Source organism: Sinocyclocheilus grahami, unplaced genomic scaffold (assembly GCF_001515645.1).
Source record: "Sinocyclocheilus grahami isolate Dianchi unplaced genomic scaffold, SAMN03320097.WGS_v1.1 scaffold319.1, whole genome shotgun sequence".
In the NCBI taxonomy this organism is placed as follows: Eukaryota; Metazoa; Chordata; class Actinopteri; order Cypriniformes; family Cyprinidae; genus Sinocyclocheilus; species Sinocyclocheilus grahami.
Genome location: NW_015505498.1, coordinates 202,396 through 225,218, shown reverse-complemented (window position 1 = coordinate 225,218; position 22,823 = coordinate 202,396). Strand labels below are relative to the sequence as shown.

At 36.6% G+C, this 22,823-nt stretch overlaps 1 protein-coding gene across 1 annotated transcript in view; it reads right to left on the bottom strand.

Annotated features, from left to right (window-relative positions):
* Positions 1–3,749: 3,749 nt before the first annotated feature.
* The window catches only part of LOC107602112 (CXADR-like membrane protein), a 102,943-nt gene continuing 83,869 nt past the window's right edge, over positions 3,750–22,823 (bottom strand). The window contains exons 3-7 of the mRNA XM_016294521.1: positions 17,188–17,383; positions 14,160–14,327; positions 10,209–10,331; positions 7,347–7,488; positions 3,750–6,425 (exon numbers count right to left, since the gene is read on the bottom strand). Coding sequence (XP_016150007.1) covers positions 6,086–6,425; positions 7,347–7,488; positions 10,209–10,331; positions 14,160–14,327; positions 17,188–17,383 — 969 coding nt within the window. The 3' untranslated portion in view covers positions 3,750–6,085. The remainder of the gene's footprint in view (positions 6,426–7,346; positions 7,489–10,208; positions 10,332–14,159; positions 14,328–17,187; positions 17,384–22,823) is intronic.

The following is a 22,823-nucleotide window of genomic DNA, read 5'->3' as shown; positions in this document are numbered from 1 at the left end:
TCCAAAGCATTGTGGGGGTTTCAGAGGCTCCATGTGTACAATATTAATAGATGCAATGCATTTTTACATGGTAATATTCTCTGACACAATGTAGCAGTTGCTCAGCTATCTATTTAGATTATTATTATTTTCTATCATGTCTTTTATCCCTGGTAAATTTTATGTAGTACAAGAAATATTGTATTGGGCATGTCATGCAACCTGTCTAATTTAATATGATTCTACTAAGAGACTGATGAATGTGTAATTGAATTTGTCAGTTGTTTTATATGCTGGCTTTGCTGTAAATATACTGTTTATAATATTTTGTGTTGAAAAAAAGTCAAGACAACATTGCAAATGTCTGAATCAAGGATGCATGAAACTGGAGTGTGGGAACATTATCGTTGTCTAATGATATCACTTGTTTCACTCATTTCACTGTGTCTACATAATAGCACAAATCAAATTATAATATTTTTGAATAATATTTGAATTATGCCTCTTTTGTTTTCAGCATCATTTCCACATTGCTCATGATAAAGGTGATTTTTTTTTTCTCTCTACAAACATTCGTATACACAAATGCATGCGATTTTGCTTTGGACTAATCAAATAATGGGCTGCCAAATAGCTTGTTGTTGAATATTTTATTTGCAAATGAAGTATTAATAACTCAGAGTCCGTAAAAATATACATTTTTTTACTTGTAGAGGGACATATTTACAAGAATGGATCTTCTTCAAAATGAACAAACTGGTTTACAAAACTCAAAATGTGTGCAACAGCAAAGAGAAATGAAGTATTTTCCCTTCAGTCTCACTAGACGAGGAGTCTCGGGCAAATACAGGCCCGAGTTCCCACATTCACAAACAAAACAAGAACAACAAAAAACCCTCAAGATAACAGAGGAAAGCACAGTAAATGTTGGTTGGATGTTGGTCATATTTACACTTACATATTCAGCCGAATACAGGTATGAACACTGAAGCAAAGCATTCCCAATATCTGACCTTTAGGCCATAACATGCAATTCCTTTGCTTGTCCAATGGAAAATAATTCCCTTTTTACACCCCTCGAAGTAACACATACTGCTACAGTTTCTAAGAGGAGTCGAAGGAGACTTTTTAGACATCCGACATTATTTTAATAACAACCATGTTGGGTAACAATGATCGGTTAGAGGCTACATACACAGTCAAGTACATCTTTTAAATAGAGTGTTATCTCAAAAATACATCGCAGATGGACCTTAACTCACTCTCTGGATTGAGCTCCCATTCAAAACTGAATGTCCTCATGCAACGTGAGCACAGCTTCAGATGCTTTGGCGGCTCTGTGGAAGAGTGTACATACACTGATGATTTCTAAACACCATACCGGCTCTTTAACAGTGTTGAAATAAAAGCCACTAGAGATTAATTGTCTGAGGAAAGAGACCGGTTCTTCTTGCTGGAAGATGCTGGGGAGGGCTCATAAAGGAATAAAAATCACCTTGAGTGCCTGAATGTGAGAACAGAACTGCTGGAAGGCAAGCTTTTAATCAGCTTCCCTTGTAATAAAGTGGTCCGATCTTGGCTAGTTTGGTGCTGTAATGTCCTAAAATAAAAAAGGGACCAAAATAAACATATAACAACGGTTCTGTTCCAAAACCTACAGAGCTGGTGTATGCGGCATTTTACAACATTTAAGGCTGTTCCAAAAGATTCTGAGATACCTTCCGATGGCCAGCATCACCTGGATCCTGATAATGCAATCGCATGATGCATTGCACTAAGCTAAAAAAATAAAAATAAAAATCCAAAATGGCAATGTTGATTAATAAAATTCATTAAAAACAAAAAAATGGTTAGATATAATTAAAACAGACTATTTGAGTCAATATTTGTGTATTATGCATTTTTATGCTTATTACAGTACTAATCTGAAACTCTGCTTTGCAACTGTATTGAAATCAAAATCCTCAACCTTTAATTTTAGAGTTTGGCATTAGCATGTTCCTAATTGAACGGTACATTCTAAGTTAGGATAAGTCAGTTCGGATGCTGCCTTTGGGGGCTCTTCATCTGTAGGCAGTAGATATCAAGGCAGCATTTTGTAAATTACAATCACCTGATGCATTTCAAATGGAAAAAATTCCATCCAAGATGGAGGACAAAGAGCCAAAAACCATAACTAGAGTGTGTTGTTAGCTTAGCAACATGTTAACGCCACGCTATATTGAAATCAAAACACACTAAATTACTTTTGTCCTCTGTAGTGTTCCACACCAGTCTTGTGAGGTTCCATTTCAATAGAGTGCAACATTTGGGCTCCAGAAGTAAATTTCCTAAACTTTTTTCTCCAAATTTCCAAAATTTGACAGTTACACACCCTACAGATCTACTGTGAGCTATGAGTTTGATCATCGACAGTATATGCTTTTGTTGAAGCCACTGGCTTGCATTATTTCAACTTATTTTAAAAAATGTTGTTACCCATGATTCTGCAAAGAAATCTTCACCAATCAGAGAACTGCAACAAGCAAATTGCACCAAAATAACTCTTTAGTTCCCGCCCCCACTCCCATGAAGCACAAAAACACAAAATAAATGATCTAGTCACAAAGCTTCATAGAATTGTAGTTCTTTCCCTCATTAAAGTTGTCTTGTACCTTTGTTTTATTGTCTGATTTTCAAATATAATTTTGCTTCAAATCAAAGTTTTTAACATTGTGATTCTTCTCGTAACTGGTTGGTGTGGTTCATGGCTTATAATGCTTGAATGAAATCTATCTATGGGAAAAATAGTTCAGGAACCAAGGCCACCGAATGTGGACGGCCACAATTGCACTCTATTAGGATGCTAACCTTAGAGCCAGCTACATATATAGGCAGTAGACAGCAAGGCAGCTCAATAGGATTTGGAACAGAGCAAACATTTCAAGACTTGGACAAGTAGAGTAACTGTCCACCAAAACAGCCATATTGTGAAGGTCCAATTGGATGGGTTTCATCTTGGTCTCTTTTTTTGGGGTAAAGGTATTGGAGAACCTCTGTAGTGTTTGGACCCTATGTTCTCCTTACGATTCACATCATTCACTCCCCACTCTGCATGACAGCCCATCCATCACACTTACTGACAACAGTTCAGCCAGCAACACCGCCTACACCGCCTCGTGGAGAATGCGGCTCTGGAGAGCGCGTCTCGAGTGTGTCTCTATTTATGAGGTCGTGTTAGGCTGTGTACACTTGGGAAGAATTGTGTCAGTGTGTATCAAACACAATTGCTGGGGAAGGAAACAGGAAGGCGGCGAATTGGCATAGGCAGCACTCGGCTACATTACCGACTCAATCACAACTGCAACCCAATAAGAATGACGAAAAAGGTTGGCACATACACTTGAAAGTGGCCCAAAAAGAGTGTTGTATGCTTTCTTCCTCACGTCTTATGGCTTTTCCTGTCTTAAATATTAAGGTCCATCAATGGCAGATTTACAAGTAGCCATTAAGAAGGAAATTATTTTATTTATTAAACAGAGCTTAGCAGGTCAGGGGCTACAATGACCAATTATTACTCTCTGAAAATGCATAATACCTCATCTACATCTTTATCATGACCTATAACCCCAATCTTCAACCGGTAACTTAAATGATATTGTGTGCGTATATCTGTATGTACAATATAAAACAGAGTGACTATTATTCGTGTGGCTGCGTTTGGACTGCCTCTTTGTGCCAGAGTGCTCTTTCCCCCTCCGCTGATGAGGGCCAGTTTACACATGGCTTCCTTTTTTTTTTTTGTCTGGTACATTGCAAAGAACCAAGGACAAAAGCAATCTCGGGGGAAGAATTCACTGTGAAGGCACACAAAACAGGCAACTTGTCCATTTCAAATTTCACAAATGCACCAAGCAAGGTCTTCCCAGGGGCTTCGAGACACCGCTAATGGAGAGGGTTTTTTTGACAGCACTTGGTGGAGGAAGCCGCGGGGCGGTTGGCACAAAAAGCCAGCCATCTTGAGACAGCCTGCTGTTAGAGGGTCCTAGGAGAATCCTGGGACGGTACCGTGGTGCAATTACTAACTAGACGGAGAGTACCGCAAATGCGGACACACGCTCTGTTCATAAGTCCCTGTTATGGCGTTCCCTTTCAATTACTTGTCCAACAGTACTGTGAGATTATAGTCGAACGTTACTTGTGCCTCATATGCTATTATGTAGTACCACTGGGTATTCTAGAAAAGAAGGAAAAAATAAATAAAAAACAAAACTATCTTTGACTTATACACATTCATAGTATTCGTGACAGGTTTTGGTTTCAGTATCACTGGAACTACAGCTGTAACAAATATACCACGCTCTGTATGTAATACAAACTGAAACGGTGAGGATGACATCCGCAACCAGACCGCAGACTTTCTGTCAAGGACGTACAGTACGCTCCATGTTTATGCATAGATTTAACTGCAAAAATTCCTATCAGTGTGTAGAGAGCAGTTGACACACAGGGGGAATTCACTAAGGATCAATTTCACCCGCTAACGGCACTGTTTATTTCCTCATGTCATGTTTTTTAACACCCAATTCACGAATGGAATTGTGCAAATTAGGTAATGGCTGCATTTTGCATGCCACAATTATGCAGGTCGGTTCTGAGCACTAGGTTGTGAGGGAAACAGCAGACTACTGCGATCTGGCGTACTTTACTGGGAATGTACATACAGCAATGCTAAGCACCTGAAATGGAGATTAAAGTGCTCTTGACTGCATGACGCATCGGGATGTAACGTTACACTTTATTTTGATAGTCAACTTCAGAAGTTATACTAAGTAACATGGCAACTACATGGCAACTAACTCTCATTAGAGTATTAGTAGACTGTAAGGTTAGGGTTAGGATTAGTAAAATAAGTTGACGTACTTGAAAATATACTTATAGTCAGTTGAATGATGTTTGGAGGACCATCACAATAAAATCTTAGCAGATATTAAGCAGACAGTAGCTAGTATTCTAATGACTGCTAGTTGACATGTAGTTGTAAAGTTACTTATAGTTAGTAGAATGTCTAAGATGGACTATGTAAAAGTTAAAATGCTCTTCTTATATCATTTAATCATCATGTGATGAATTACCGCTGCTAGAAAACATCGATGAAGTCTCTTTTACTACATTTTATCGTCTGCATCTGTGGGCAGTAATAGAAAACGTGGGTTTGCGCAAAAAATACAAAAAAACCAATGACAATGGCATAATTGAAATACAGTTAAACAGGTGTTTTTTTTGTAAAATATAGCGTGCTAAGGTAGCAAAACAGTGTGTTTCACGATAACTGAACCGTTAGTCTCTCTGTACCACTGCATCAATGACACGTCGTCATCCATGTGCCGAAATGTCCATCAGGGACCATATTTTCCAATCACTTCACTTCTTCTTTGTGGAAATTGTTGTTAAGGTATTAATAAGATTGCCTTCGATTTTGATGTCTGAGCCACGGCCAATGTTTGCATTGCATTCTGGGAAAAATGAATGGGAATGAGATGGACAGTTCATATTCCCAGAGCCGCCCCATCGCCTTCAACAGAAACAACAAAGTTCTTGGATAATATCCTTCATTTCTCTTCAGAGTCGACTGGTCCTTCCTCTTGCCATCATGTTTCATAAACCCAGCCTGCCCTTGGACCTTTAGCCTCTCTGATGCAATAAATAAATAAACTGTACTTGGGGAAATCTTTCCACCCCACCGTCCACAAAGCCTTCAAGGGCTCAAAAAGAGAGGGAAAAACAAATAATGTTAAAAAAAAGGGTCAGACTGCGCCATGAGATCAAAAGAAGGAGAGCGAACCAAAGAATGAGAATAAAAAATTCTCGTTCTTCAGTTCCTCCCTTGTTTTCTTTTAATACTTCAGAAGGGGGGCAAGCACTGTGTATTTTCCCTTGTAAATATGCATTCAACTTTTTAGATTTTATATGATTGATTTTATTTTTTAATTATGCTTTTATTTTACAGTTTTTATTTTTATTTTTGTGTTTGTGTGTGTATTTTATTTTTCCAATCGTACTTTTGGAAGAGTCACTGTGGGTGTCTTGTACGGAGACCCGCACCAGGCCTTGCTTCCTTTACTCCCTACACTGTCTGAAAGGCCTTGCTTTGAGCAGGGACCATGATGCTCGCCGGGATGGCCATGCCCACTTGAGGATTGGGGGGTTTGAATTTTGGGGTGGCAGGGGGTTCTGGGGTTTTAGGCACGACCTGCGTGTAGGCCGGGGGAGACTGGGGGAACCCGTGGGGCTGTCCGTTCTCCTTGAGGGTGGCGACAGCGGGTGGCCGTGGACGTTGGGTTCGGGTTGTGCTGTTGTGCACCATGGACTGTGTGGAGGAAGCACCGGAGCGGGAGCTGCCAGAGCGAGACGAGGAGAGGGAGTTGGGCTTCACCAGCTTGGCTTTAGGAGCTTCTGCATCCTCTCTACAAAAGTAACAGAATTATAGACATTGGTTAGAGATGTCAAAAATACCGGTATATTGATAGAAAGGCAATCAATCAATCAATCAATCAATAGTCTGGACCTGGAGCAGCCACTGCATTTAAGTGTGTTGCCATTTAAATTCATTTAAAATAATTATTATGAATATAAATATAAAATATTTAAAAATAATAAAATAATCATTAAAATAACAAAATAATTATAAACAAACAAAAAACCCAACCATCCAAACAAAACAAAACAAACAATACATTAATAATGAATGAATGAATCAATTAATTAATTGATAAATAAATGGCAGTCTTTATATAGTATCAGTAGTTTTGTTTACATTGAAATATTCTAGAATTTTCCTTTTATTTTTTGAATGTTTACTTAAATATCTGATGCTAATAGACAGAAAATATTTAAGCACTGTTTGCTCTATTTATATATTTTTTTTATATCTTTTTATTTTTAAATAAAGGAGATAGTTCAACTACAGCCTAATAGTTTTCATTATAATGAAAATATATGAAATTTTAGTTGTAATGGTATCAACTAGACACATTTAGTATCCTGCAGGTAGCTATCTTGTAACAAATTTACTCCTGTATTATCCTACGGTGACTGTGCACAGAAACACCATTTGTCTGTGTGTGCATAATTCAGAGATACTGTAAAGTCATGGTTTGTGGCTGCATTATTGATGTGAACACAAACAGTAAAGTTCTGTCACTACAGCCCTAAAAAACAGCTGTCTGATGTATTATGAAGATTGTCCTGCAGACAATATGAAGAGTGTGTCACAGTGAGCTGTCCTGAACACACTCAAAAACACAGTCACAGTTTTTCTGCTGCAGGAATATTAAGAGTTAAAGTGGAACTACAGTATAAACACACAATCAATACTGAGATCTCACCTGATCTCATTAGGCGTCTCCTCCTCATCATATTTCTTCTTTTCTTTTTTGCGGAAGACCAGCCAGATGATGAGAATGAGGAGCAGAACGCCGAATGAAACGCCAACCACAGCACCAGCCACCACACCCATGCCCCGCACATCTGCACACAGCAGGACATCACATCACATCTTTATATGATGACAAGTTAAATACAAAAAATACAATTATACAGTGATTTACAGTAGGGTGCAAAGACCTGAGAACACAAGTGAAAATGCTCATATTTTGTATTCTATGGATGGCTCTTTCCACCACTGAATAATAATAAAGAAAAAATAATAATAAAAAATTTAAAAATAATAAAATATGAATAATACATGTGACTTTTTATCTCACAATTCAGATTTTTTTTAGAGATATAAACGTGCAGTTGTGAGAAATAAAGCCAGAATTGCAAGATATAAACTCACAATTCTGAGAAAACAGTCAGAACTGAGAGTTTATCTCAACATTCTGACTTTATAAGACACAATTACGAGATTATGACACACAATATTTACTTTATAACTTACAATTTAGAGTTTATATTACACAATTCTGAGAAAAAAGTCAGATTTTTATTTAGTGGTGGAAGCAAGCTTCCATACTGTTCTGTACAAAAAACAATCATGAAAAAATATTATAGGAATCGTACATTATCATCAACAAAAAAAAAAGGAAAACATTTATGGAAAATGAACTAAAATAATAAAAAAATAAAATGGTAAAATGATTTGTCACAATATAAAACAAGCTTCTGTAAGCAATCAATTTATTATAAAAATTTAATTTAATCTATAACCAAATGTCTTCATGCCATGTTTAATTTGAACCATATTTATTAATTAACTGTTTGCTTTACACCAATACACATGGACATGAATCATTTATACACCAACTTGGCTCTCAAAATATGTATCTGAAAATAAAGAACAAATACAATTATTTCCACTCATATAAGATGAAAACCCCAGTCATATTAAAAGTCTAAAAAAAAGCATTTTTGGTAACACTTCCATTTGTTAACATTAACAAAGATATACTGTAACAAATTAATTGCTTATTGTTGTAATGTTAATGCATTAACTTTTGGGACCTTATTAGAAAGCGTTACCATTTTTTTTTTCACATAGAGCAGATCGCCTCATAAGTTATTTTGCTTGAGTAATAAATGAACCATGCCAGATTATGTGCTAATTGTACATTTCTACAGTACCTGACAACTTCAGCTTCTAAATTCATGCCGCTGGGTGTCAGTTTAAGTCAGTATAAATTCACTGCCATACCGGCCAGCACAACATCAATAAAATTTACTGAGTGCATCTTTAAAAACAAATTTATTTTTGTTTGACAAAGAGCTTTTGATTTGCTCATTGTTTATAAATTATATTATCAGGGAAGCCCATATGGTAGTTACACATTATTAGTGTTCTCATGAGATATCTTGCGATATCAACTTTGCCAGCCACAACTGCGAAATGCCTCTTTCACATAAATTATTAAAATTTTCTGTGATGAGAAAGACTAGAACAAGGCCTAAATGCAGGACATTAAATTCTTCTGCCTCTTCTGAACCCATTACACATAAACACTGAATGATGGCTGTTTGAGCAAGACTGATGACAAATAGCCACACTCTGGCTTTCTATAGTTCCCAATGCTTAGTGAAAGTGTGTGTGTGTGTGTGTGTGTGTGTGTGTGTGTGTGTACCTGGTATTCCCAACATTATGGGGACCAAATGTCCCCACAAGGGACAAGTCATTTTTGACTTTTTTTTTGGTTCACATGAGGAAAACCATTTATAAATCATATAGAATTAAGTTTTTATTTTATGTAAAAATGCAGAAAGTTTTGAGTGAGGGGTGTGTGTGTGTGTGTGTGTGAGAGAGAGAGAGAGAGCATGTTTTTTTTTTCTTCTCCAAGACAACAAATCAGCAAAATTATGGAAGTTTGTTTCCGCCATGGGATAAAAAGGTAACTGCAACTTTTTAATCTCACATTTCTGACTTTTTTTTTTTTGCAAGAAATAAACTTAAAATTGCAAGATATAAAAACAAAAAAATTGAGATTTAAACAAACTGCAAGAAAAAAAAAGTCTGGTACCTGGTATTCCCAACATTATGGGGACCAAATGTCCCCACAAGGGACAAGTCATTTTTGACTTTTTTTTTGGTTCACATGAGGAAAACCATTTATAAATCATATAGAATTAAGTTTTTATTTTATGTAAAAATGCAGAAAGTTTTGAGTGAGGGGTGTGTGTGTGTGTGTGTGTGAGAGAGAGAGAGAGAGCATGTTTTTTTTTTCTTCTCCAAGACAACAAATCAGCAAAATTATGGAAGTTTGTTTCCGCCATGGGATAAAAAGGTAACTGCAACTTTTTAATCTCACATTTCTGACTTTTTTTTTTTTGCAAGAAATAAACTTAAAATTGCAAGATATAAAAACAAAAAAATTGAGATTTAAACAAACTGCAAGAAAAAAAAAGTCTGAATTGTGAGATGAAAAGTCGCAATGACCTTTTTAAATTTTTTTATTTTGTGGTGGAATATAAACTAGATATAATATATATTAATTTTTAAATTTTTTTTAAAGATACATTTTATCTTTATATAAATGAAAATATAAAAAGCTGCTTGCCACAAAACAATGGTGTCATACCCATAATACCCATAATACAAGCAAGCTCTCTGCGGTGTGGAAACAGCCTCCATCCATCACACTGAGGCTGTGGCTCCAAGCTAAAAGCGCCTCCACCGGCTGATCCGAGTATCATAACATCCACACTAATTACTGGCGTCTGAGGCCCAGGGCACAGGCTGACCTCAGAGCAGAACTCACATTGCATTGTGACCTCGATGATACAGTTCTCCTCTCCTACATCATTGCTGGCGGTGCACTTGTAGACCCCGGAGCTGTCCTGCGTCAAGTTCCTCAAGGTCACGATCTCTGGGTTCTTCAGATCTGAAAACAGGAAATAATACTTATATAACTGTACACACACAAGCTGGGGTACAACTACAGTCTATTAGGTAATTAGGTAGATGTTTTGACAATTATTATTGTTCATATCATGAGTGATAACATTAACTAAAACCATAAAACAACTTCAATTACTTGAAATTAAATAAACTTTAACTGAAAAAAAGACAAAACAAAACAAAATTACAAAAACAAAATGTATAAAAATTGCAAAAATTGAATGAAAAATGAAAACAGAAAAAAAGATGCAAACTAATTCAGATTAATTAAAAAAGCCATACTAATGATATTAACAGAAACTATAATATTATCATACTATCACTGACGACACTTATTTACCACATTAACAAACAATGTCTTTTCTCTGAGAATTGAACCTTCGTGAAACTTTTTGTGTATAATAATAATAATAATATACTATTATATATAACATAACATAACATAACAAACACAACATATAACATAACACGTAACATAACATAACATAACATAACATATACCATAACACATAACATATACCATAACATAACATAACATAACATAACATAACATAACATAACATATACCATAACATATAACATAACATAACATAACATAACATAACATAACATAACATAACATAACATAACATAACATAACATAACATAACACATAACAACATATACCATAACACATACCATACCATAACATAACATAACATAACATAACATAACATAACATAACATAACATAACATAACATAACATATACCATAACACATAACATAACACAACACAACACAACACAACACAACACAACACAACACAACACATAACATAACAACATAACATAACACATAACAACATATACCATAACACATAACATAACATAACATAACATAACATAACATAACATATACCATAACATATACCATAACACATAACATATAACATAACATAACATAACATAACATATACCATAACATATAACATAACATAACATAACATAACATATACCATAACACATAACATAACACAACACAACACAACACAACACAACACAACACAACACAACACAACACATAACATAACATAACATAACACATAACAACATATACCATAACACATAACATAACATAACATATACCATAACATAACATAACACATAACAACATATACCATAACATAACATAACATAACATAACATAACATAACATAACATAACATAACATAACATAACATATCATAACATATACCATAACACATAACATAACATAACATAACATAACATATACCACAACACATAACACAACATAACATAACATAACACAACACAACACAACACAACACAACACAACACAACACAACACAACACAACACAACACAACACAACATAACATAACATAACATAACATAACATAACATTTCTATGTAAGCACTATTCAGTATATTATCTTCGACACGATACAGAAGAAACAATCTAATGCTGCTTCCGTTACATCACGACTTTAAAGGGTTACAATCACCACCGGTCCCCTAAGAAGAATTAGCTCTTGGTGTGTTTTGTCATATTTTGAAGCGTTTTTCCTTCTTTGTTAGTTTTCGTGTGTATTGTGTTATGTCCATTTGCTCAAGGACACAATGCTGATGAAGCAGGGTTATGAAATTAGTAACTCTCCAGTTCTGACTCACCCTGGACCTACAAAACAGCGTTAGCAGTGTTAACCGTTTTTTACTACTTCCTTTACTGCACTACTTTACAGGCTTCAATCAAACAGAGTGTTTTAATCAGGGAGCAAAGTGAGAGCGAGCCCAGCGAAGTGAATTAATTAATGTTTGTGCGCGTCAAGGTTTTGAATTCCAGCGGATGAGATGAACACTAAATGTTTTCCTGTAGCCGGTGAGAAAGCGCTCGTGTCCTGAGAACTGAGAACCTCAGTGCGTCTTCAGCCGAGGATCGTTTGTCAGCCGGAGCGATTCGAGTCGCCGGGATCATTTACTCATCCAGGATCCAATGCCTCCTCTTTCATCCCTGCATCCCTGTCCCATCATCCTTCTCTCTCATCCACTGTCTGCTGTGAATTCTGGGGCGGAGGTGTGTTTATTGGCCAAAGAAAGCTGATTAGAGTGAGCAGGTGGTCATTGATGAGGCTGGTTAATTGTTGAGTTTGGGTGAGGGTACGGTCCGTCTCTCCTGCAGCATTGACTGCATATGACTAAATAGATTGTAAAACAATACGGTGCTCTGAAGATCTGGTGTCAGCAGGAGAAATCGCTCTGAATCACTGCATTACTCTGTCCCATCTGCAAAGCCATATTACACTCGAATTTGTGTAGTTCTTGCACTTTTGTTGTTCCGGTTTCCCAAGCAGAACTGAATGAGATTGAATTCTAATGTATTAACAGCCAAAGGCCATTGAACATCTTCTATTGCTGTATATTATTATGTATTCGAGACACTGTTTAGTCATTTATTTTTAGCCTACCCAAGGTCCATATGATGCATTCTAGAAGTGGGCGAGGTGTAACTGAAATCTGTAATTCTAATATCATTGTTTATCACAGTAAAAGCTTATTTTATAATATAGTTTAGCTTGAAAACTACCGTTCAAAAGTTGAAGAAAGAAATGAATGATTTTATTAAGCAAGGATGCATTAGCTTGACCAAATGTGACTGTAAAAAATGATCTATTCATCAAAGAATCCTAAACTGAAATAAATCCTTTAACTGAATTAAAATAAAATGAGCAATTCGCAAAAAAAAAATAAAAATCAGCACCTGGTTGCCAATGCAGAATTTCTCAGTTTCAATCAATTTAACTTGATCTACTAAATTAAAATTAAACTGAAAAGAAAACACACAACAAAATGACTAAAAACTAAATGTATAAATAAATATATATATATATATATATATATATATATATATATATATAAAATACTACAACTAACATTAAATGAATATTAAACAATAAAGTAAAATTAAAAACTATAATAGTGTCTCAATCATACTAAAATAATCCTTATGACAATTATTTACTACATTCTCAGAAAACATCATATCTAAGGAATGTAAACCTTTTGTGTATAATAATACAATATAATATACTATACTATATTTTAATATAATAATATATAATATAATATAACATAATATACTAAATGTTTTGTTTCCACAAAATGCTGAATATCACAACCATTTTTAACATTTATAATAATCAGAATTGTTTCTTGAACACCAAATCAGCATATTAGAATGATTTCTGAAGGATCATGTGACACTGGAGACTGGAGTAATGATGCTGAACATTCAGCACTGCATCACAGGAATAAATGATATTTTAAGATATATTCAAATAGAAAACACAATATTACAAATAAATGCAGTCTTTCGAATGCGTTTATTAAAAAAAAACCTTTGAACAGAACTGAATCTATAATATAGTATGTTTGAAGGCATGTGTGACCGCAAATCAGTTGATTTGAGTTGACTGAGTAGATGATGCTTGTGTTTTCATTTGCACCGCATGTACAGATATAATAGCGCCCAACCCTAATGCATAGAGGCTAATATCAATTGTCTAATCTCATTGTCTGCTCGCCACACAACATCTGTGATTCAGCGTGCACAGGTTTAATCTGCAACAATCAGCACTTCTGTGCAAAAACTACTCGATGCATTTGCTAAAGTGTGTGACGTTCATGGCATCAGATCTTTCAAGACTATTATTTGAGACAGTCAGCAGCAAGTGACTGCACAAACCCTTCTCTTTCCAGAATAAGGTCTGATAGGCTCTAGTCTTGTTTGCGAGGCTTCGGGGTGTTTGACTCACCGATGAGTGCGAAGGGAGGTAGTTTTCCCACACTCTTGCCCTTATCCAGAACTCTCTCCCACTTGTAGTGAATAGGGTCGGATCCGTCTGAAGACTTACAGCTCAGTTTCACATCACTACCCTCCAGAAGCCGGCCTTCCATCCAGCAGCGGGGTTTAGACGGCTTCACTGTGAACAAGGAAACAAGAATGTGTGTTAACGTTAAGTTTAGTCATTTAATATTGATATCCAAAGTAGCTTACTTTAGAAAGAGTCCACAGGTGCTTACATGCTGTTTTCATTGACATAACAGCGACACTTCAAGGATCAACACTTGTGGTGTTTAAACCTACTACCATTTAGTTACAGGTCCAGATTTCTGATGGCTAGGATACACCACCTAGTGTTTCAATGACAGGCATCCAGAAAAATGGCTGTGCTTTTGCATCAGGGATGGTGAATTTTTAGCATGAGACATGAAATAAAGAGTGTCATTGTTATAAATGAAATGCGAAATTTAAAAATGATACATTTAAAAAATGAAAAATGTAAAAACGAAACTTCCTATTGAACACAAACTATACATAATATGACACTTTGAAGCAGTATTTCAACATTTCAGATGAAGCTAAAACTTGCAAACACAGCACCCTGGCGGTTTGTGGAGAGCAATCAATATCAAAGAGGCAATCAATCTGAATTTGGGGAGGCAGGGGTCAGGATTTCTTGTCCTGTGCACTGACTGTTTTGAACTCCCCTCTGACATTACACAGCACTTCTGAATCAACACAGAATCCAAAGCAAAGATCTCACTGCCTCACAACAGTTACCAAGTGACCTCAGAGCAGTCCCACTGGCATCCTGCTTACCGCAGCACTGCTCTAAACTGTTCTGGGGTCAGTTAGACGGGCCTGTCCAGAGGGATTTATTTGGAGCCTGAATGGCAGTTAAGAGACAGCCTGTAGAGACCTCTGTGGCCCCTTTTGGCCCTACTGACCCTGTCTATAAACACACAAACACCCCAGAAGTTATGTGTTACTGCTAGTGTATATTTGTCTTTGCTCCACAGCCAAACAAATATTTTGACCAGCATGGACCATATACGCAACAATAAAAAATGTGGAGGTTTCATAGTCAATACATGCTAAAATTTTTGTTCTAGCAGAGCAATTTATAATGGGCCGATGCTTTAGTCACCTGAACAAAAACACTCCATATAAGTACAGTGGCATTTTCTACAAAGAGATTATTTTAAACATGTAAATATTATTGAACTGTATGCCTGGAAACAGTCATTATTATTACTTTTGGTGCCTGAAATAATTACACTCGTGTAGCATGCGGTCCTCATTTTCATAAAATAATCAGCGAACAAGATTTTTCACAGCTTCAGCTCCATATTAAAAATCAGTGGACATGTGGACGGACTCCAATTTAAATGATGCCCATTCATTTATCTCTGATTCAAGAAATCTAAAGAAACAAGCAGAGCTTAGAGTGTACATTGTTGCAGGCAATTTATAAAAAATCTCCATAGTGTTGGACCCATAGCCTAGTGATTAATGCATGTGTGACTAGTGTAATTTACTGGGGCTGGTTGCACCATAATATTTATTACTCCTTATAGACATATACATATAACATTATTTCCCAATTAAGTATCATATTTCAATGGAAACTTAGTTTTACACTCAGAAAAACTGAAATTCACTCACAACTCCATGAATTTCAAGGCTGCGATTAAGCATTACTTACAACCTACTAGCTACATTCTGCCTTAAGAACTAATGGTGTAACCATTTACTAGTGTTGGGTCCAAGTACACATTGTCGAGTCCGAGTCCGAGTCCAAGCCATAAACCAATTGAGTTTGAATGTGAGACGTTTATTAATGTCTTGTTATGTTAATGTTATGTTGTTACACATGACGTGGATTTGTCTGTACTCTGAGTCCAAAATGTCTGAGTCCCTGTCAAGTTTGAATACAAGTCCATCTGAGTGTGTCCGAGTCCGAGTTCATTCATAATTGCAGTCCAAGTCCAAGTCCCCCAACTCTAGTAGTTACTAAGCCTCTGGTGTTTCTAATTTAAGTAAGAACTTAAGAACAACCGGCCCCCATGATCATTTCCTGTCCACTTTCAACTGCAAATTTCGAGAAACTGGCAAAATACAGGCTGAAAATAACATCATAATGTGAACACTAGCTCTCTGTAATGTGTTTATAGAGTGACGTAGAGGGAAGAGAAAGAAGAGTAGACAGGGGGTGGAGAAGGGGGATTATGGGAAGGCAGTATTGAGCTAATCTTCTGTGAAATGTTAATAAATGAGAGAAACTCTAGGGTGGAGGCCGGATTTACATCAATCCATTCTCCCATTTCTCTCTCTCTCTTTCTCTTTCTTTCAACTTTTCGCCAATATCCTGTCCCTCCGTGGCTAGCGTACTAATCTGTTAATAAAATGACTTAATAAAATTAAGACGTGATATACAACTTCAAACTGCTCGGCATAAGCTGCAAGTCCTTGAAAATAGGGACTATGCAACAAGAGCATATGATAGAGATGAGGCTAAATAAAAAGCAACATGTTTCTTTCCAGTTCTTGTCTTTACTGAGAGCTGTGGTGTCAGAGGTACTGCAATTGAAAGACGGCTTGGAAACCCTGCGGTCTAATAATGGAAACCAGACATAGCAAAATATCAAATCTTAAGAAGCTCATCTGAACCGCATTTGAGCTGACACTAAACTGTTTTGCTAGAAGAAGAGAAATCGCATAATTCTGTCTCTTCTGTTTTTAAGAGATAGAGCTCAATCAATGTTCCCTCATCCCACCATTTCAAATTAACATCCTCTCCATTTACCATCCAAAGAGAAGCAAACATCATTAGCCACCAGAGTTGAGAGTGTCTGGCCAGTGAACGCAACCAATCCTATTTCTAGATTATGTCAATAATGGCCAAATTTTGTAATCTGAATGATGATCAAATCGAATCACAGCGAGGTTTACTGATGGAGGAAACAATTGGGGGCTGATTCCAGGAAGATGAGCCTTACCCAGCACAATGAGGTTGACTTGGCTCCAGTGGTATTTGCCGCCGGTCTTGACCTTACAATGGTATTCTCCAGAGTCAGTCAGCTGCAGATCGCTAATCAGGAGAGAGGCGTCTCCTTTCAGGTAGTCGCCAGCAAAGGACAGACGACTGGCATGGTTGTCGTTAGTGTAGACCTCGTTGTTGAAGAATGTAATAATCTGAAATGAGAGAGACAGAACTTTTGTATAAATATAGATGAAAGGAATCAGTAGAATCAGACACCATATTTCAGTTGATGCCAAAGAAAATAGCCTGAGCGGGATTCAAATACATGCATTACTCGAGGATGAAACACTGATCCCTCCACAAAGTTCCAGTGGAAAAACTCCAAAAAAAATTTTTATGAAAAGAAAATGTCATTCAGAAGCACATGTTGTGTAGTACTTCTATCCATCACAACCGTGTTTTCATCCATGTCAAATTAAATATATCTACTCTGTTTTAGGTCCATCATACTAGACCCCTAGCCTTAATTATTAAACTCTGGCATGTAACTTGTCTCCCAGCATTTGTGCTAGAGGTACATGAATAATAATTTAAATCACGTGACTTTTGGAGGAAAGGGGCACTATTAGTTTATCAGACTTATGGTTTGTGGCTTAATGGATAAAAAAAAAATCTAGAAACCTGAATATCATAGAAACCTGGGGTGGATTTTGACTTGGGCCAACAAGCAACCACCTACAAACCACCCACAACATCATGCTGAACACTTAAAACACCTCGGAAATGTATAGCAACTCCTTCACACGCACTTAAAACACCCTAGCGATGACCTAGCAACACTAGCATCCACATAGCAACATGCTAAAACACAGAAGTGCATTAGAAAATATCCAACCCCACCCTGAATACACAAATTGCGACATAGCAACATGCTAAAAACACGTCAGAAACTAATATTAACTTATATAAATAGATATACTGTAAATAGGTAGATGCCACATTTGACTGCTGCAGACATGTGGACGTGTCTGCCATCTTGGAGCAGACAAAGGTTCTTCACTCTCAGTAAAATTCAGTGAGATGTCACAAAATTGCACAGCCTCAGGTGTAAAAGCTGCCAAGATTTAAATTCCAGAAGACTACTTTTTGATTACTTTTAGATTACATTTGACCTAAAATATATTCCATTCTTTTTTTTTATCAATATCCTGAAGTGTATTAAACATTACAGTATACTAGGGTTTCCCAGACTAGGGTTCCTGAATGAACTACAGGGTTTGTGAGTTGATGAATAGCTGTATAAGAGCAGTAGAATTTTAGAAAGGAAAATTTAAGAGAGAGTAAAAAAGAAGAACTAGGGCAAATCAAGTTATTAATAATTGACTGCCATTGTGTGAATAATATGTAATAATGTAATCTATACAAAAATAACTGTATTCTGATTATGAGCATTTTAAAATGTAATATAATCTAATTATAAGTACTTAATTTTTGGAATCTGATTACATAATCCAGATTACATGTAATCAGTTACTACAGTTACTAACTGCGGTTGCAGTCAGCTTGATCTGCTTGATCTGTTCACTGACCTGCTTAAACCATTGAAATATGGCATAGCGGCTCATAGAAACAGCCGGTAATGAGGAATCTATGTATATATTTCTATGTTAATGCCCTGGAAACTGCTCACAGCAGTCTAGCATTGTAGCATGGAACTTTGAATTGGAAAGCGCTTTTCCTCAGAAAATTTTCACATCTAGTTGTTCCCTTATTTTTCATCTGATGGGTACTTTGCGACAACTGTACTACTCCGCGCAAAAGACAAAAGGGTTTCTAATACAAGAACCTCTACCTGTACCTGTGACTGCCGTGGAAAAGATGCTAAATGGCTGTCGCACACAAACACAGCTGCCAACACACACATTCACACACAGTTTGACGGTGACAGCCTCCTGAATGCCTGGGGTAAAGGACTAAACACTGATGCCACTACACATCAGCAGACCTGCGATTGGGTCCACCTGCCAGAGCCGTCTGCGATTGCTGCTCATCTCTCTCACACACACACACACACACACACACACACATACATACACAAACTACAGCACGACAGACATGAGAAAACTCTGCTGCACAACTGAATTTCTGCTGCACGGCAGAAATCTGCATTTCTGGTAAAACATCTGTGATTCTTATTGTATGCATTCTGCATCACTGACAGTCATAACATGATGCTCTTTGTCATATTTATTTATTTAGATTACAATTGGCAGCAGAAAAATCTTCTCTAGCATAATCTTCTCAAACATGAGTAACATCTGAGTCACGAGTTATGGCTTCACTTCAAAGAAAGAGGTTCTGTAATGTTAGCAATAGCCAATGAGGTGCAATATAGCTGGAGAGAGTTATCCATTAGCATTTCCATTCATCACAATGGCAGCTGCATGGATGTCGTATGGAAGTCGGCTATGTGACCTGCATGCTACACAGTACTACATGAACACACAAAGTCAAAGACCAGTGTGCATTGCTGGGAAGAAGAAAAAAAAAAGTATCTCAGTCTTGTCTATTAGCCAGTTTAAAGGGTTTTTGGGGACTTTTTAGATTAGTAAACTGGGAGACCAGCTTAAATGAGCTAAGACTAGCAACCACCTAGCAACCGTCCAGAACACCCGAGCAACTGCCTAGCAACCACCCAGAACAACCTAACAACCACCTAGCAACACCAGAGAAAATACCCACAACAGTGTCAACTGCCTAGAAACCACCCAGAACACCCTAACAACCACCTAGCAATGGCCTAGAAAAATTCCTAGCAACCAACTAGCAACCACCCACAACACCCTAACAACCACCTATCAACACCACAAGGCAACTGCCTAGCAACCACCCAGAACACCCTGGTTAACAACCACCCAGAACACCCAGTAACTATCTAGCAACTCTGTATCACTGATAGAGATTGAGAGACAGTCAAAACTAGGCAGTTGCTAGGGTGTTTTGGGTGGTTGCCAGGGTGTTCTGAGAGATTGATACATGGTAGCTTACAAGGTTGAGATTTTATGCTTGTCCTCTACTGACAAACACAATAAAAAAGATTAATTCACTTGTCTCAGAAGAGTTCACTTTTTTCTATTAAAGGATTATGATCACGTTTCGATGTATTATTATTATTATTTGGAATAGTTTCTTGAAAAAGATATATATATGTTGGTAACAGGAATAACACACAACCTTGGGACAACTTAACATTTAAAAAAGTATTACTTGATAGAAAGAAAGAAAGAAAGATAGAAAGAAAGAGTTTGCTGACGATCACATGAATCCTCTAAGAGGAGTATTTAAAAGTTAATGTATTTACACAAAATCCAAAATAGCTGACTTCCTATTAAGCAGAGCAAACAAATGTCAATGTAATATTTGATTGGCTCAATGAGAACTACACATAGCCAGACTTTCTTATATATACTTAGACCTATTTGTATGTATGTAGGTATGTATGTATGATACAGTATATGCAGTTTGTAGCAAGTATCTATGTGCTTATTTACCACTTTCAGTACTTGAGTCCTAATAATAATAATAATAATATGACCATTTGTTTTGTAATCATGCAAATAAAGGAAAAATACATTAACATCACAGCTCACAGGTTACAGCTTACTCTCATTAATTTACAACTGCATGTTAACTAACACTCATTAGGGTATTAGTAGACTGCTAGGTTAGGGTTAGAGTTAGTAGAATAAGTTGACATGTGCTTGCAAAGTTACTTATAGTCAGAAGCATGTCTGTTGGGGACCATCAAAATAAAGTGTTAGTAGATATTAAGCAGACAATAACTAATACTCTAATGACTGGTAGCTGACATGTACTGTAGTTGCAAAGTTACTCGTAGTTAGTAGAAAGTGGACTATCAAAATAGTGTGTACCCAGTCTTTGGACCATTTGTGCAACATAATATTACTCTGGTCAAACTACATAGCAAGTACTTCAGCTGGACATTTTCAGCAGGATGTTGGGACTAAAACGTTGTTATTTCCAAAAAAAAATCACCTCACAAGCACATAGTGATTGGAAGGAGACCAGGAGGACAGACAAAATAGAAGATGATGAGAGGTATAATGCGAAAACAAAACTCACAACAAGAGAAATCTAAGTGAAACAGAAATAAAATAAACAAGAGACAATGAGAGAAGGCAAGACCAATTCTGAAAAGGCATAAAGAGCAACATATCTCTTACCACACGCTGTTTGACGTTGGGTTTCTGCAGGAGCCATTCTATGTCCAGTGTTTGTCCATTCGACTGCCAGAACTGGTGATGACAAGGCAATGTGGCGTTGTCCCCAACAACCCGCTTCATCTCAGTCTGAGCCCCGGCCGAGATCAAACTCAACAACACTATAAAGAAAGACACACACACACAACATGTCTATGAGATCACACAATGGTAAATGTCATAAAATGTTAATGCTCTATTGCGTAGCACCTATACTAAACTCTAACCTGAACCTAACCGATAGTGTTAACAAAGCAAACGTGAGATCAATATATATTTTCCGAAACACCCAAGCCCTTTTAGCTGGCTTCTACTAGTATCTAAGCTATTTTATTGTGACTCGTGTTTCACAGGACTCGCACCTGAGTGCTCCACATCACAAGTCTAATGCTGTACCGGGTGCGCTTCTAAGCAAGTTTACTACCGCAAACATATGGAGCTGGTTATGTGATACAAACATCAAAATGAATTTGATTACAAACCATGCACTATGGTAAAAAGTATTTTGAGGTCATAACATAGCATTGTGCAAGAAACCGCACACAATAAGTGTTTATTAATCGATAATCTGCCCCGTAATCATAATTTGTGTGAAACGGTATAACAATTAGTATTTTGCTACTTGTACTTGTAGTTTGTGTTTTACCACTTCTAATGTTGATTTCAAACTGGAAACTGCAGTGAATTTTATGTATAGGTTTTTGGATTTTTTTTCTCCCAAAAATTTAGGTAGAGGGAAATGTTTTCAATGAGCCTTTGTTGTTTTTCTGTGAAGATTCATTCAGGTGTGATATTCGAATGAAAAATAAAAAAAATAAAAAATGAGGGGCTAACTGCACCATGCTAACCAACCAAACCTTAAACTCTTAGTTCTGTAATCAAGGCCTTTGGGCAGAGAAAAATAATCTCAAACATCAATATCATATCCCATTATGATCCAGTCAAATCCTGGTGGATAAAAAGTCCCTTTTTCATGATTTCTCACTGAATGTTTCACAAGGGAATACAATTCAGTAGCTAATTGGGTTACACTTTATTTCGATAGTCCACTTTAGACATTCTACTAACTATAAGTAACTTTGTAACTACATGTCAACTACATGTCAACTAATTCTCATTAATTTGCAACTACATGTCTACTAACTCTCAGAGTAGACTGTTAGGGTAGGTTTAGGGTTAGTAGAATAAGTTGACAAAGAAAGTGTTAGAAGATATTAAGCAGACAGTCTACTAATACTCTACTAACTGCTAGTTGACATGTAGTTGCAAAGTTACTTACTGTTAATAGAATGTCTAAAGTGGACTATCGAAATAAAGTGTTACCGTCAGAAGTAGCCGATATATTCAAAATATCTGATTGTCAGAAGTAGAA